We start from the raw sequence: 13,139 nt of genomic DNA, 5'->3' as shown, positions 1-13,139 counted from the left end.
AGCCCCACTGGGTGCCAGCATGCTTTTCAAATATCTCTTTATTAGAACACGGAAGAGTGCCGTTATCTGTGAAATATGTACACATTTGCCAGTTCAGTGTTTTTATGGCTTGACTCCCACCACTTTCCTCTTCCCAGTGAGTGTCTGTGCCAAGCACTGGCACGCACTGTTGAGTTGTGAGGCTGTGACAGGATGCTTGGTGACCCAGGCCTTTGAAGTGGAACCAGTCTCACAGAGGGTCCCAGCACAATCAAGGAGGTTAACGTCAAGTCACTCTGGGCATGCCACATCCATCCCCTGTGGGAAGAGCTTTCATAATGTATAATCTTGACATTGAGGACAAGCAAAGGAATGGGAGGGTTGATGGAAGTTTAGAATCTGTCTGCTTGTACTTGGGACTAATCATGGGTGAGCTGAATTTAATGGGACGAGGACAGAAAAAGGAGCAAAGGAAAGATAAAAAAAAATAGAGGTAAGGCACACGTAAACAGAATCAGCGTTTTCAAGCCCTGGGCTACTGTCACTGCTGGCAGCAGAGCGAACACTGTCCTTGTCTCAGATTACCTGCGCGGCAGGAGGTGTCGTCCTGCCTTCTTTCATTATTCAGACTCCACCACACACCCTGCTCTGTTTACTGATGATGTGTGCAGCGTGGCAGGTCTGCTCTCCCCGGATTTGCTCCCTCTTCTCTCCATGTCATGCAGGGAATGTAAAAATAGCCTCACATTCATCATCCATTTGTGAGAATTCCACTTTTTCCTGCAATTTCCAGAATTCTGGTCTCCATTAGACAGATAAGAGGCAGTTAGCTACGCCCTAAACCAGTGACATCTCTGGGTCATTTCTCAGCCACCCACTAACCCTCAGAGCAGAGTTAAGAAAGACTGACACTAGTGATCCTTCCTTTTTTCCCTGCAAAGATCCTTTCCACAGATCTACACAGCTCTTGGGTTGGAGGACTGGTCATTCCGGGAATCTAGTCTATAAACCAGTTTGCTTACCGAAGATGAGCTGATTATTTTAATTTGCTCCAAAGCTTCTGTCAGGCTGTCTTCAATCTCAGAGTCATTTAAGGAGAAGAGGTCCCCGGCTCGTGAAAGATCTTTTTGTCCCAAAACCAGTCGGAAAAGTTGATGCATGTTGAGGAGTTTAGTCAGTCGACTCTCTGAAGAGCCAGGGCCATATGTGTCAGTTAGCAGAGATCAGCAAGACAACAACATGAAGCAAGAGGTTCACTTCATCGCCCACGCAAGATCGTTTTTCTGTAGACTTTGAGGACTTCTTTGGCACTCTCTGCAAGGGAAACAAATGACATAATGCAGCCACTGGCACAACAGCACGAGCTCAGAATGCGAACGCTGGGAATCTGGGCATGGTGTGACACACTGTGGCTTGATAATCTTCAGCTAAATTATTCCATAGGTTTCTCTATAATTGAATTTAACCTTCAACACCGGAATAAACACCACACTTATTTTTCTCCTTTGTACATCTTTCTTCTCTCTATGTTGCAAGGAAACAAGTGGACACGCAATAAACATGCACAGTCCTTGTGACATTTCCCACAGAATTTCATGAAATCAAACAGAAAGGGAGAACAGGGAGAAAGAGAACACAGAAAAGAGAAAACACCTTTTAGACCTATTACTTGGTGCCCCTTCTCCTACAACTTACTCTCATGGCTGGGTTGCCTTGCTATATTGGCAATAGAAGTCCCTTTGCCCCAAACCTTGGTCTTCAACACTTACCCTACTCCTATATACTCTCCAATCAGGCAGACATGAGACAAAGGAGTCTGTCCAGGGTTACAGGGTTGGATAAATTTCCACTGAGCATTCTCTGGAAATTGAACTGGAGCACTGACATTGAACGTGGGGAAGGGCTTTGAGATCAGGTGATCCTCTCTCTGTTTCCACAGTTGAAATAATGAAGTCTGCTATACTTTTTACTTAACAGTCCATAGGCTAACGCAAGGGCACAAATTAGACATCTGATTATTCTCATCAATCCCTTTCTAGGTCAAATAAAAATCACAGGCTGTTGGCATTGGTAGAGACCCTGGCATCATCTGGTGGGCAAGGAGGTTTAATGTTTCCTTGTGTCCTCATAGTAGCTGTGGCAGGATTAATGTCCTGATGTCAGAGCAGTGGGCTGCCCGCTCCCACGGTCTGCCACAGAGAAGGATCACCCGTACATTTAGGTAACTGACAAACGCAGCCACACGCTCAGGTGTGGAGAGCCAAGAGCAAGTTATTTAATTAAAGTACAGATGGTTCTGCCCAATATTTCATTCTGAACATGTTCCCTGGCATGAGTGTGAAAAGGGAGAGAGGAGTCTGTTGTTCTCAGGCCTTCCCTCTGAGCTACTGTGGGAGCATCTTTCTCTGTTTACAATTGCAAAGCTTCAAGACACAGACTGTTCAGACAAGATGGTCTCCAAGCACAAGCCAAATCTTTCGCCAGGCACTCAACTAATTAAGTTGTCTGCAGAACTTAAATGTTGCAATTCACGCACTACAAGTGCATTGTTGCCCATATGAAATTTCTGCACTATCTACTAACTCAAATACTCTTGTCTACCAGCCAAGAGTGGGCTCTGGGCAACTGTTGACTCATTTAATCCTCATGTTAACTATGTAAGGACGTATCAGACCCATTTGCAGATGAAGATCTTGAGGCAGTTAAGTAACTTGTCCACGCCATGCACTTAGTAAAGTGGAGAGCTGGGATTTGGATGAAGAGACTGTGGTCAGGCTCCAAGTTTGTAACCATGGTGACGTATTCACTCAATGTAAGATATACATCTACTGTTAGGGAGTAAAGGTCCCTCTCGCTGTATCAGCAACTAGGAATGAAGGTGTGGGAAGGATGATACAGCACCCTACAGTGACCTTGTGTCCTTGCCCACCTGTCCCTTGGGATTTAGGCCAACCAGAGAGCAGAAAGAATCACAAAGGAAAGAAGCTTAGGAAGAAGCAAGAAGGGTGTGATAGGGGAAGCTTTCAGGGGGCAGGGGGAGGCAGAGTCAGTGTACCACAAAGTTTGTACCCTGGCAGATGTGGGAGGATGAATTATGGCATTGGCAGAAACAGGGTAATGGTTCCCTGAATTTCCCCCCAACAGTCTTCCCCAGTCTCAGATATGTGCAGTGACAGCCTCAGCGAAACAACATGCAGAAAACTGCACTTGGTGAAAATATGTTCACCTTGGCTGATCGCTTGTTGGATGATTTTCGGCACTTCATGGAGCAGACACGGTCAGTCCAGGTTTATCGTGGCGTGTCCCTGGAGAAGGAGCAGAGCCACACACTGGGGGAGAAGAGCACCCACAGGCTTTTCCTGGGCTTCTTCTTCACACGTCGCCCTTACATGACACCTCGTGTGCAGCCCCATACTCCTGCTGCCAACTTTAGCTGTTACTCTTGCATGCCCATTATCTGCAAAACATTTCTTTGGGCTTTTAGCAGAAAAGCACCAAGTTGTTCAACACAAAGATGTACAGGAAAACTTTCACAAATCTAGGAGTGGGTGGGGAGACATGAGACTTGCCCCTAATATTCTATAATTTGAAGATGACTAAGAAAAGTCTCCTAGGTACTACCAAAAGAACTTCGAGGAAATAGAAGGGAAGGGAAGAGGATAAAGAATGGCCTCAATGAGATAATTGCATGTGTGTTGCACCTGTTAGGGCAGGTAAGCCTTTCACAGATTTCATGTAATGCACGTGTGCTGAGGGTCCCATCCAATAATGAGATTCAAGTCCCAGCTCTGCTCCTTGGCTTTTCCCTTTCCCTAGCCTCAGTTTTCTCATCTGCAAAAGGGGCTAATACACACCCAGTCTATTCCACTGGGTTGTTTTGAAGATCCAGTTGATAACATGTGCCTTTTGTAAAGTAATGACACGCCAACGACGTGAGGCCTGAGCAGCAGTCTCAGAAGTAAAGCTTCACTCTTATCTTTTCCTGCTGCCTGGAGTCCTGCTCCCTTCACACTAACCCCACAGCAAGCCACAGAAGCTAGGATTTCTCTTCCCCAAGGGAAGGGCACAGACACTAGAATCCTTTTTCCCAAAGAAAGTCACAAAGTCTAAAACTATGGATCTTCCTCTACCTTTCCATTTTGGAGCTGGCTATGAAGAAATTCTCTGGCCTGCCCCATCTGATAAAGATCCTAAGAGCCTCATTCCAGAGGAGGTCCTGACCCTCACCTGGGAGGAAGGCATGCCGCACAGAGAAGACCAGAAGAATCTGAACTGGCAGGCCTGGCTGGATTTCCTTTATCAGTCTATTACCATTAGCTCACAGCCACTGTATCCAATCGTATGTCTACACAGCTACCCAGATTTCATCAAACTTAGGCATCAAAACCAGCAGTTCATCCTGCTGCGTCTTTGGCTCCTCAGTCTGCAGGCTCCTGTGTCGAGTAAAACTACCATCAGATAAACTTGTTATGCCTCCCTCCAGTTAGCCTGCCCTGTGGCATCAGGGTCTCCATCATGATCCTTTATGATGGGCAGAAAAACGATCATTCCCTTTTCTGCCCCTATCGTGCCAACAACTCATGTTCAACAGGTGTTTGCCATCGTGTCAGGAGCTCCTGCGTGCTTCCTCAGTATTGAGTCACTTGATTTCCAGGGCAACTCCATCTGTCCGGATAGGGAAGCAGCCAGCAGCCCGGAGGCACCCAAATAGGGTGTAGAGTTAGGACTGAAGGCTGCTGGTCTCCCATAGCTTTGTCTAGCCACAGACAGGATCGTGTACAGTAACAACTGGTGAGTGGCCACTTGCCTTCCCATCAGCCCACACTTGAAGAGCGCCCATACACACAGTACTGTGCCTTCCTTCCCGGCAGGGGGACAGCCAATGTGCATCCTGAATGTTCCCGCAGCTCCAGTCCAAGTTTTGCTCAGGTGTCAGGTTTTTCCTGCTGGTCCTGCCACAGCAGAGCCAGATCAAATCCTACCCTACCCAACGCTCTGAGAAACTCCTTACCTGTGTGAAGAGCCTAGTCCTGTAGCAGGCATGCCTATGTGCAAACATCACACATGCACACAGAGGCACCTACACTTTAAATGCACCGATTTCTTTGTTAGGCATTTTTTTTTCCTCTTAGCGTTCTCCCGCCAACCTTGCAGGTAGATATTGAGGAGAGAGGATTGGCGAGGTTTGCAGTCACACCCGAGGTTACACACATTGCCACGATTCACAAACCAGGTGGGTCAGACTCCAAATCTTACAACTTTTGTATCACACACAAAGTGGCTTATGAAACCTCTTGCTCCCCACCTTCCATTTCTGTCTTTCATAATTTCCCACCGCCCCCCCTCCCCAACACCTCCCAATTTTTAAGCGATCCTAATCTGAGCTCACCCTCTGATTATCTAGTTTTAGGTTTTGTTGGGTTGTTTGTTTCAAGCAGGTACAGGTGGAGGACTCAGCTTTCTGTTAAGAAGAAACACACACAGAAGGAGTAATGCCTCTGCACCACGAGGGACCCATCTCAGGCAGCCACGCCGGGCCCCGCAACCTGGTTTACCTGCGTGCTCCTCCTCCCCCGCGCACTTGCGTCGCTCAGCTGTGTGCTTTGGCGCCGGGCGGGAGGTGCGGGCCGCGGACCGCAAGGGCACAGCCAGCGGAAGCCTCTCAGCTCAGTGAACCTGCAGTCGTCCGGTGCCGTGCCGGTGCCGGGTGGAAGAATTCAAGGAATGCAGCCCGATGCCACCGGCAGCCCCAGAGCCGGGTCAGGTGACAGGCTGCGCCTCACCCAGCCCAGTGACCTCGGAGTGCGACGCTCTCTTTCCCCCGGCGTGAAGCACAAAGCCTGCTCCAGTCCAGGAGAGTTGTTTTTCGCAGAGAAAACAAAACTGCCTGTGTTCGTGGAAATCTATACCCGCCCCGGGAAGAGTGCGGTGGGGGTGGGACGCCTGCAGGGAGCTCAGGCAGGTGAATGCTTGGGCTCCAGGGAGCCCTGTCACCCAGCCCCAGGGGAAGAGCCGGGAACTGCAGCCCGGCTCCCGCCCCCCTCCCCCAGGCTTCCCGGGCGAGCTCCGGAACTCTGAGCGTTTGTCCGACGGGACTCGCAGCTCCTCTGGCTCCTGCCGCCGGACGTCGTGGAAAGTGTGAAGATGCGCGGAGTGGCTGATACGCAGAACAGACTCCACATACACGCGCGCGCAGCCTGTCTGGCTACCACTGCACCACTGCATCTGCTGGGAGGTTCTGCATGCAAGCCGACACGGAGTAGACGTGTCAACTTTGTACTTTTAAATATTGCGGCAACACTCGGCAAAGCTGTTTGTCTGCTTCATCTCTTGACACGTCAACGACCAAAAAGCAGGAAACCGCTGCCTACTTGTTTAAACACTTACCCGAGCTGCCTTTTTTTTTTTTTTTTTTTTTTTTTTTTTTTTTTTTTCTAGCGGTGTGCTGCTCTGCCCCCTGGTTTGTCTGTTCCTGTAGCAGGCCTGTAGTCCACCAAATTATCAGTCTGCTGGCGAGCCACAGGGGCTGTAGCCTGCAGTAAATTCTTCTTTGGATCTCCAGGTGTGGACACTGTCTCCCGGCCAGGAGGGTTGCCGCCCTGAGGTGTGTGGTCGGGGTGACCACAGCTGGACCAGGTCATAGGCTCCAGGAGAAAGGCTCATAAATCTTCTGAGACGCTCGGTCATCAGCCATAGCTTTCACTGTCCCGATGTAGAGAACGGTCCTCTTGAAGAGTTGCTTCGTGAAAATGGAGAATCCTGGCATCTTGTACTCTTCCGTTAGTAATTTCCTGACTTAGAAGACACTCACGAATTCTCCCATTTGAGTGGAATTTATTATATTTCTTTAGCCTCCCCACTTTTTCATCCTCCATCCATTCTTACTGGTTTTTATCCCTAGATTTTACTCAGTTTCTTAAATATTCTTTTAAAGTGTGTAGGGTCTGTATCAGTATTGCTGCAAACGTAGTTTTGTAAAACTTTGTTTTATACCTTTGTGGAACTGATGGTTAAGCATGTTATACTACTACAGTTTTAACGATCTGTGATTACTTTAAAATGTGCTATATATGGGTGAAATGGTCATTTTTCCATTCAATTATTGTTTAAAGCTGCTGTCCATACTCCAGCTAGGGTCTTTTTGCTTTTGCTTGCTAAACGTCTTACTCAGAAAGTAGTAAACTTTTTTACTGTAATATAAATTTAAAATATGTTATCTCAAAACTAATAAAAAGGGAGAAGTAAAGGGGGTGAGAGGCAGAGGAGGAGGGAGGGAAGGATGGAGGGAAGAAGAGGACATCGTTGGGAAGAAGAGGACATCGTTATGTTCTTGGAATTGTATCCACAAGTCATATTGAATCTGATAAAACTAATTAAAAATTGCAATTTAAAGATTTGAAAAAATAAAGTGCGGAGGGTCTAGAATTGGACCCTCTATGGGATTCTAGAAAAACAGAATGGTGAGAGTGTGGGAAAATGGACCCCATCTCAGCTCCACCAATAACTGTGGTGTAAATTTGGGCAAGTTAATTAACCACCCTGAGCCTCCAGGTCCTCATTTGCACCTGAGGATTTTGATATGGGTTGCTGGGAGGCCTAATGAAATTCTGTAGAACATTTAACACAGAGCCTGGCAAACATGAAAGAAATGATAGTAATGGTATCCTTAACAGTGTTATTATTCTAGGTCATTCTCATGTTAACACACCAGGGTACCATACCCTTGAAAAGCTAATACACTGCCCCTACTGTCCTGCTAACTAAAGTCAGTTCACAGCATTGAAGATGCTTAGATCTTTTGCATTTTGTGCATGTTCATATCTCAGCTGTACTCTCCCTCTGTCTGGAATCCGGGGAGTCCACACGACGAATGCAAACCCGACTATCTTGAATGTGTTCCTGTTGCTCTCTTGGCAACCTGACTCGTTCCCTGGAGGAATATCGCTTTCCTGTGATCCTACCCCAACTGTGGCTGAACAGTAGCAGAGAATTTTCTACACAGTAGAAAGGACTAGAACATAAGGTATCTCAGACTTTTGGGACTGAGCAATCCGAATACCTGAGTCTCCCCTGCAAGTGCGGTACACACTCCTGTGTTTATTGGCGAGAAGGGCGTTCTTCTCTAGAGCATGCGCACGCTAATAAAACCTTGATGGTTTACTCTACTTGCATTTGCAAATTCTGCCAGGCGGGGTATTTCAGCCCCCTGTCACTGGGATACTACTGCAGAAAAACTGATGCTCTCTGTGGGGTGGGGGTGGTTGTGGGAGGGCCCATTTGGATAGACATAATTAACTAAGGGAGACAATTTATTCTTAGGAATTCGGTTTCTATTTTGCAACCAAGTTAGAATCGCCCTGGTTTCTTCACTTAGAAAAAAAATCTAGAATAGCAATATTTATTCTCAGTGTGTTTTGGATATGACTCCGCATTAAACCATTTTCATGTTATTCAACCATTGACTAACTTAGACCCATTTGGGTTCTAGAAACTTTCAATAAAGTTCTCAGATTTTCCCCTTGCGAGAAAGGACTACAGATTCTTTTGAAGGAGCATCTTTGTCACACAGTGTGAAAGGGCCACCGGGCGTTCCCATGGGAATTTGCCGCATACATTTCAGCCCTTCCCACAAGATGGCCATTGTTGCCTGGACTCCCCTCTGCTGGGGCTTGTCGCTGCGCCTCTAATTCCACTGACAGCCTCTGCGGCTGTGTTACTGCAAATGACGCTAAAGCTCAGTCTTGCCTGAACCTGGAGTCTCGGACTGTAGCAGGCTTATAATCATGCCACATACAAGGAAAAAAATATATAGATATAGATAGATAGATAGGCAGCCTACAGAGGCAAGAGCTCAAAAATGTATTTGATTTTGAATATACATTGCAACTTAATTGAAACACAGATAGGAAACATTTTTCTTCATGGGGAATGAGATATCTATTTTCAAGGCAAACAAACTTCCTAAAGCCAACACTTTTTATGATCTGTCATACGATTTTCTGGTGCATCTATTGTTACCTGTAAATTTTGACTACCCAGGTCACAGTTGCTGGGAGTGATATCAGTCTTGGTTTTAAAAATTCTTAATTCAAATTCCCCAAACTCTCACTCTACAAAGAGCACTCAGTATTAAATAAATCTTCATTTACATTTAAATTCTAAATATTACACAACTTGACCAATTCAAATAGAGACCCGAGTGGGTTTTATTTTGCTATTTTAAAATTGAAAATACATACATGTCATCAAATCCAAAGGTTATTACCATAGCAATTTAAATGTGTCTCAGACAGGACAAGGTGGTGGTGAGAATTAGTTATATGACTCATAAAGTATCTGAAATACCGAAGAGAAAAATCCCAAGAGCAACAGCAGTGAGCATCGCTGGTGACGGTCCCACCCACTGCCTGTAATGATGTTGCTGGGCCTTTGAAAGACAAACCCAGTTTCTTTGCGGGTGTCGAAAGGCTTCTTGTGGGTAAACAAAAGTAGGAAATCGAAATGCCACTGGACTATTTTGGGATAAAACTAAAATGCTCATAAATGAGTCTGGAAGCGCTGCTCCTGAGGCCTGGAAACATGTTTTAATAACCCACAGAGAAGTGGCTGCTTCCCGCAAGAACTGAAGTGCAGGCATGGATACGTGGCTAGACACAGAGTTCCCAAATGCGCTGTGTCTGCATAATCAGCCAGCCCCTGGAAGGTTCTGGGCCTCACTCCCCAAGCCCCACTCCTTGCCTGCCTCCCCCCTGCAGTTTCTGATCTTGCCTTTAATGAGTTTCTGTTTCTGCAGAACAAAAGGACAGGAGAGGAGACAGCCATACCTTTTAGCGCCGGGAAACGCTGGTCTTCATAGGAAACAGAGGGCAAAATGCTTGATCCTTAGAACACCTCAGCTGGCACCCTTGATCGCGCTCAGAGGCAGCGCTTGCTGTCCAGCCGCTGCCCCTGCTCCTCCCTGCACTTGTCAAGCCAGCAGGCCTGCCCATGGACTTGCAGGACAGAATCGGGCAAATGAGTAACTTCTCCCCTCTCTCCCAAACTTCTTCCTCCACGTAACAATGGGCACAAAACTTCCCTTATTCCTGCAGCAGATTACAGAAGCTTCTCCAGCAGATCCCTAGTTTGAAAGAATTACATTTGCTTAGCAACCAGCAATTTAGGTTCTGTTAATGAATAACTCACTTTAAGGAATCAAGGAAGTTTTAGGTTAATATCAGATCTAGGGCATTTTAGCAGACACCATGAAAAAGGCTTAGGGCAAGGGAAGGGAAGCTGTGGAATGAGATGGTATTTAAGCCAAATATGATGGGAGAAAAATACCACCCAAGAAGCAAAACGGCTACCCCAAAGGACCTAAACTCTGACTTCGTCATGTTGCTAATGAAACAATGAGCAATTCAATCAAGCAACCCAGTAGCACTAGCGGAGTTTTCCAGCTTGCAAGATTCTTTCCATCCAAATCGCCAGCTCACTTCTCTTACCTCCAAACATAGAACTCCTCTTCCATGCGGATCCCTTACAAGCAGCCCTAAATGCCCACATCTTGCCCTTTGAAGGGTAATGCATCTTAAGACCTTTAATGCATAAATTAATCGGTGATACCCAGTGGATTCCTATACTTGGAAGCAATTCTCTCCCCTTATTGATCTGAGGTTTTGCCTACACATAAAGTGAGAGAAGATTTCTGAGCCTCCCCCAACCACAGCTGTCAGTCAAACTGTGAGTGTGGCAGACGTTGTGTGGCAAAGAGTAAGGTTGTAAGGTTGACAACTGGAAACATCAATAGCCCATGTCACTGGCAATCATGCTGCCATCTAAACAAACTGCTGCTTCAATTAAAATCCCTCCTCACGGAGCGAAGATTTCTTTTTTTTTTTTCAATATTTACCATCAAACATGAGCTTACCCTACTATTAACCAAGATTGCACCTAAGTTTGCCCTGGGAAGCCATGTCCTTTGGGTAGACCTGATGCCCATAAATAAGATTGGCCCTAATTAGTCTTAGTCAATCAGAGTGCTTTCATTCCTCAGATCACAGTTGTGACCCCTTCCAGGTCAATGAAAGACAAACGTGAATGTTGGGCTTTGGGGAGAAAAAGTCGTTGTAATCTAAACTTGGTGGCAAGAGGCCATAATGTCGGCTGCTCTTGCTATCTTAACACCAAGAAACCTGGTGACTTCATTTGGGTCCCTTAAACCAGCTGCCCTAGATGCTGGCAAAATCCACCCGGTGCTGCACCCCGACACATTCCTCAATAGCTCAAGTGGTGCTTTCTGCCGTTGCCCACTGAAGAAATTCTATCTGACAGAAGCAGCTTCACTAAGGCTGCGGGCGGGCTCTCCAGGGAGCAGCTCTTTGAAAAGTTAAGTGGAGTGAGAGACTAGCAGGAGCTACCTGGTACACATGGGTCCCTTCAGTGACAGCCACGGGTTCCCACTGGCAACTCGCAGAAGCTGGAAAGGCCCGGAAGGGAAAAATAGTCATTCCATGTCTTTGAAGGTGGGGCCTTCCAAACTGCTTCTTCCTAACCAGTTGTAGGTGCACTCCCTCAGCACTTCCACGGTAACCTCCTAGACTGGTCTTGCAGTGCCCGACCACATACCGACCCCTATAACCCCGGTCCTAGCCCCTGTGGTCTGTACACGTTGTCATCCGTGTCTTTGGGTGATCAGTTTTACAGGGCATTGCTCTCTGCCCAGCCCCCACCAGCCTCTAACGCTACACAACTCCCATTCTTTCCCCTCTTGGATGGCTTCAAAGAAAAGCATTATCCCTAACCATAAATTCAGAACAAATGTTTTCTTTCCAAAAAAAAAGATGTACATTCTAAATCCACTTTCAATGGGTGAATAACATATGAGCATTGAGAATTGCTGTGTGACTTCATTTTCTACAAATAATTTTTCTGGGATTGGCATTGTGGCATAGCTGGTTAAGCTGCCGCCTGCAATGCTAGCATTCAGTATGGGTGCCAGTTTGAGTCCCAGCTGCTCCACTTCTGACCCAGGTTCCTACAAATGGCCTGGGAAAGTCAATGGGAGACAGCCCAAATGCTTGGGCCCCAGCCACCCATGTGGGAGACCCAGATGAAAGATGAAGTTCCTAGCTCCTGGCTTCAGCCTCTCTCTCCCTCTCTCCCTCCCTCTCTCTCTCTCTCTTTCTCTCCCTCTCTCTCTCTCTTTCTCTCTCTTCCTCTATCCCTCTCCCTCTCTCTCTGTAACTCTTTCAAAATAAATAAATAAATCTTTAAAATAATGGTAATTTTCCTTGCTGAAACCACTGACACTCCATGAGGCACGCTATTTCGGTGGCCAGCCTCCAGCTCTGGGGGAGACCACTGCAGGCACGGAAGCTGGAAGCTCCACGAAACAACATGTGGCTTGAACTATGAGGGTCAAGAGCAGAAGAACTGGTACATATGACTAAGGGGCTGGCACGGTGGCACAGTGGGGTAAGTCTCTGCTTGCCACACTGGCATCCCATAACAGAGTCTTGGTTCAAGTCATGGCTACTCTGCTTCCAATCCAGCTCCCTACTAATGTGCCTGGGAAGGCAGCAGAAAATGGCCCAAGTGCTTGGACCCCTGCCCCTCATGTGGGAGACCAGGAGGGAGTTCCTAGCTCCTGGCTTTGGTCTGGCATTGTACTTGGCTGTTGCTACCATCTGGGGCATGAATCAACAGATGGAAGATCTCTCTCGGTGTCTTCCCCTGTCTCTATATCTCTGTCTTTCAAACAAATTCAATCTTTAAAAATTATAGAAAAAACAATAGCATTTACATACAAACTAGAGATGGTTCTTTATTATTTCAAACTAGCTTCTCCTTATGTTTCTTTCCTTGGCCCCCACCCTCCACCAAGTACACTAATAGAAAAGCTGAGTGCCATCCTATGTTCCCCTCTGTTCCTACCCTACCCACATCCAAGGACTTTCTAAATCTTGTCTATTCCTTGTCCTTAACATTCCTTACCCTCTGGGATTGATACATCCTAAGGTGACCTTCAGTGACACATTTTCTGGTGTTTATGCTCTCATGTAATTTTTTGTCCTTGAGTGTGATGAGACTTACAACTTTCTTTTAATACAGAGAATAAAAGATGATAGACTGTTATTCCTGTGGTGATCGAAGACTCCATCTTGCTGGCAGACTCTCCC

General features: G+C 46.6%; 1 protein-coding gene across 2 annotated transcripts in view; it reads right to left on the bottom strand.

Moving 5' to 3' along the window:
* Positions 1–10,316, bottom strand: part of VEPH1 (ventricular zone expressed PH domain containing 1) — a 256,104-nt gene extending 245,788 nt beyond the window's left edge. The window contains exons 1-2 of one of the 2 annotated variants that reach the window (XM_008266390.5): positions 9,804–10,316; positions 1,002–1,293 (exon numbers count right to left, since the gene is read on the bottom strand). In XM_008266390.5, coding sequence (XP_008264612.3) covers positions 1,002–1,139 — 138 coding nt within the window. In that variant the 5' untranslated portion in view covers positions 1,140–1,293; positions 9,804–10,316. Of the gene's footprint in view, positions 1–1,001; positions 1,294–5,534; positions 6,272–9,803 lie in introns of those variants that run through there. The other variant, XM_002716326.6, reaches the window with a different exon arrangement.
* Positions 10,317–13,139: the final 2,823 nt, after the last annotated feature.

This window comes from Oryctolagus cuniculus, chromosome 4 (assembly GCF_051225735.1).
Source record: "Oryctolagus cuniculus isolate XC-2025 breed Fujian yellow rabbit chromosome 4, ASM5122573v1, whole genome shotgun sequence".
NCBI lineage: Eukaryota > Metazoa > Chordata > Mammalia > Lagomorpha > Leporidae > Oryctolagus > Oryctolagus cuniculus.
Note: the sequence above shows the minus strand (reverse complement) of the source record. Positions and strands in the feature narration are given on the sequence as shown.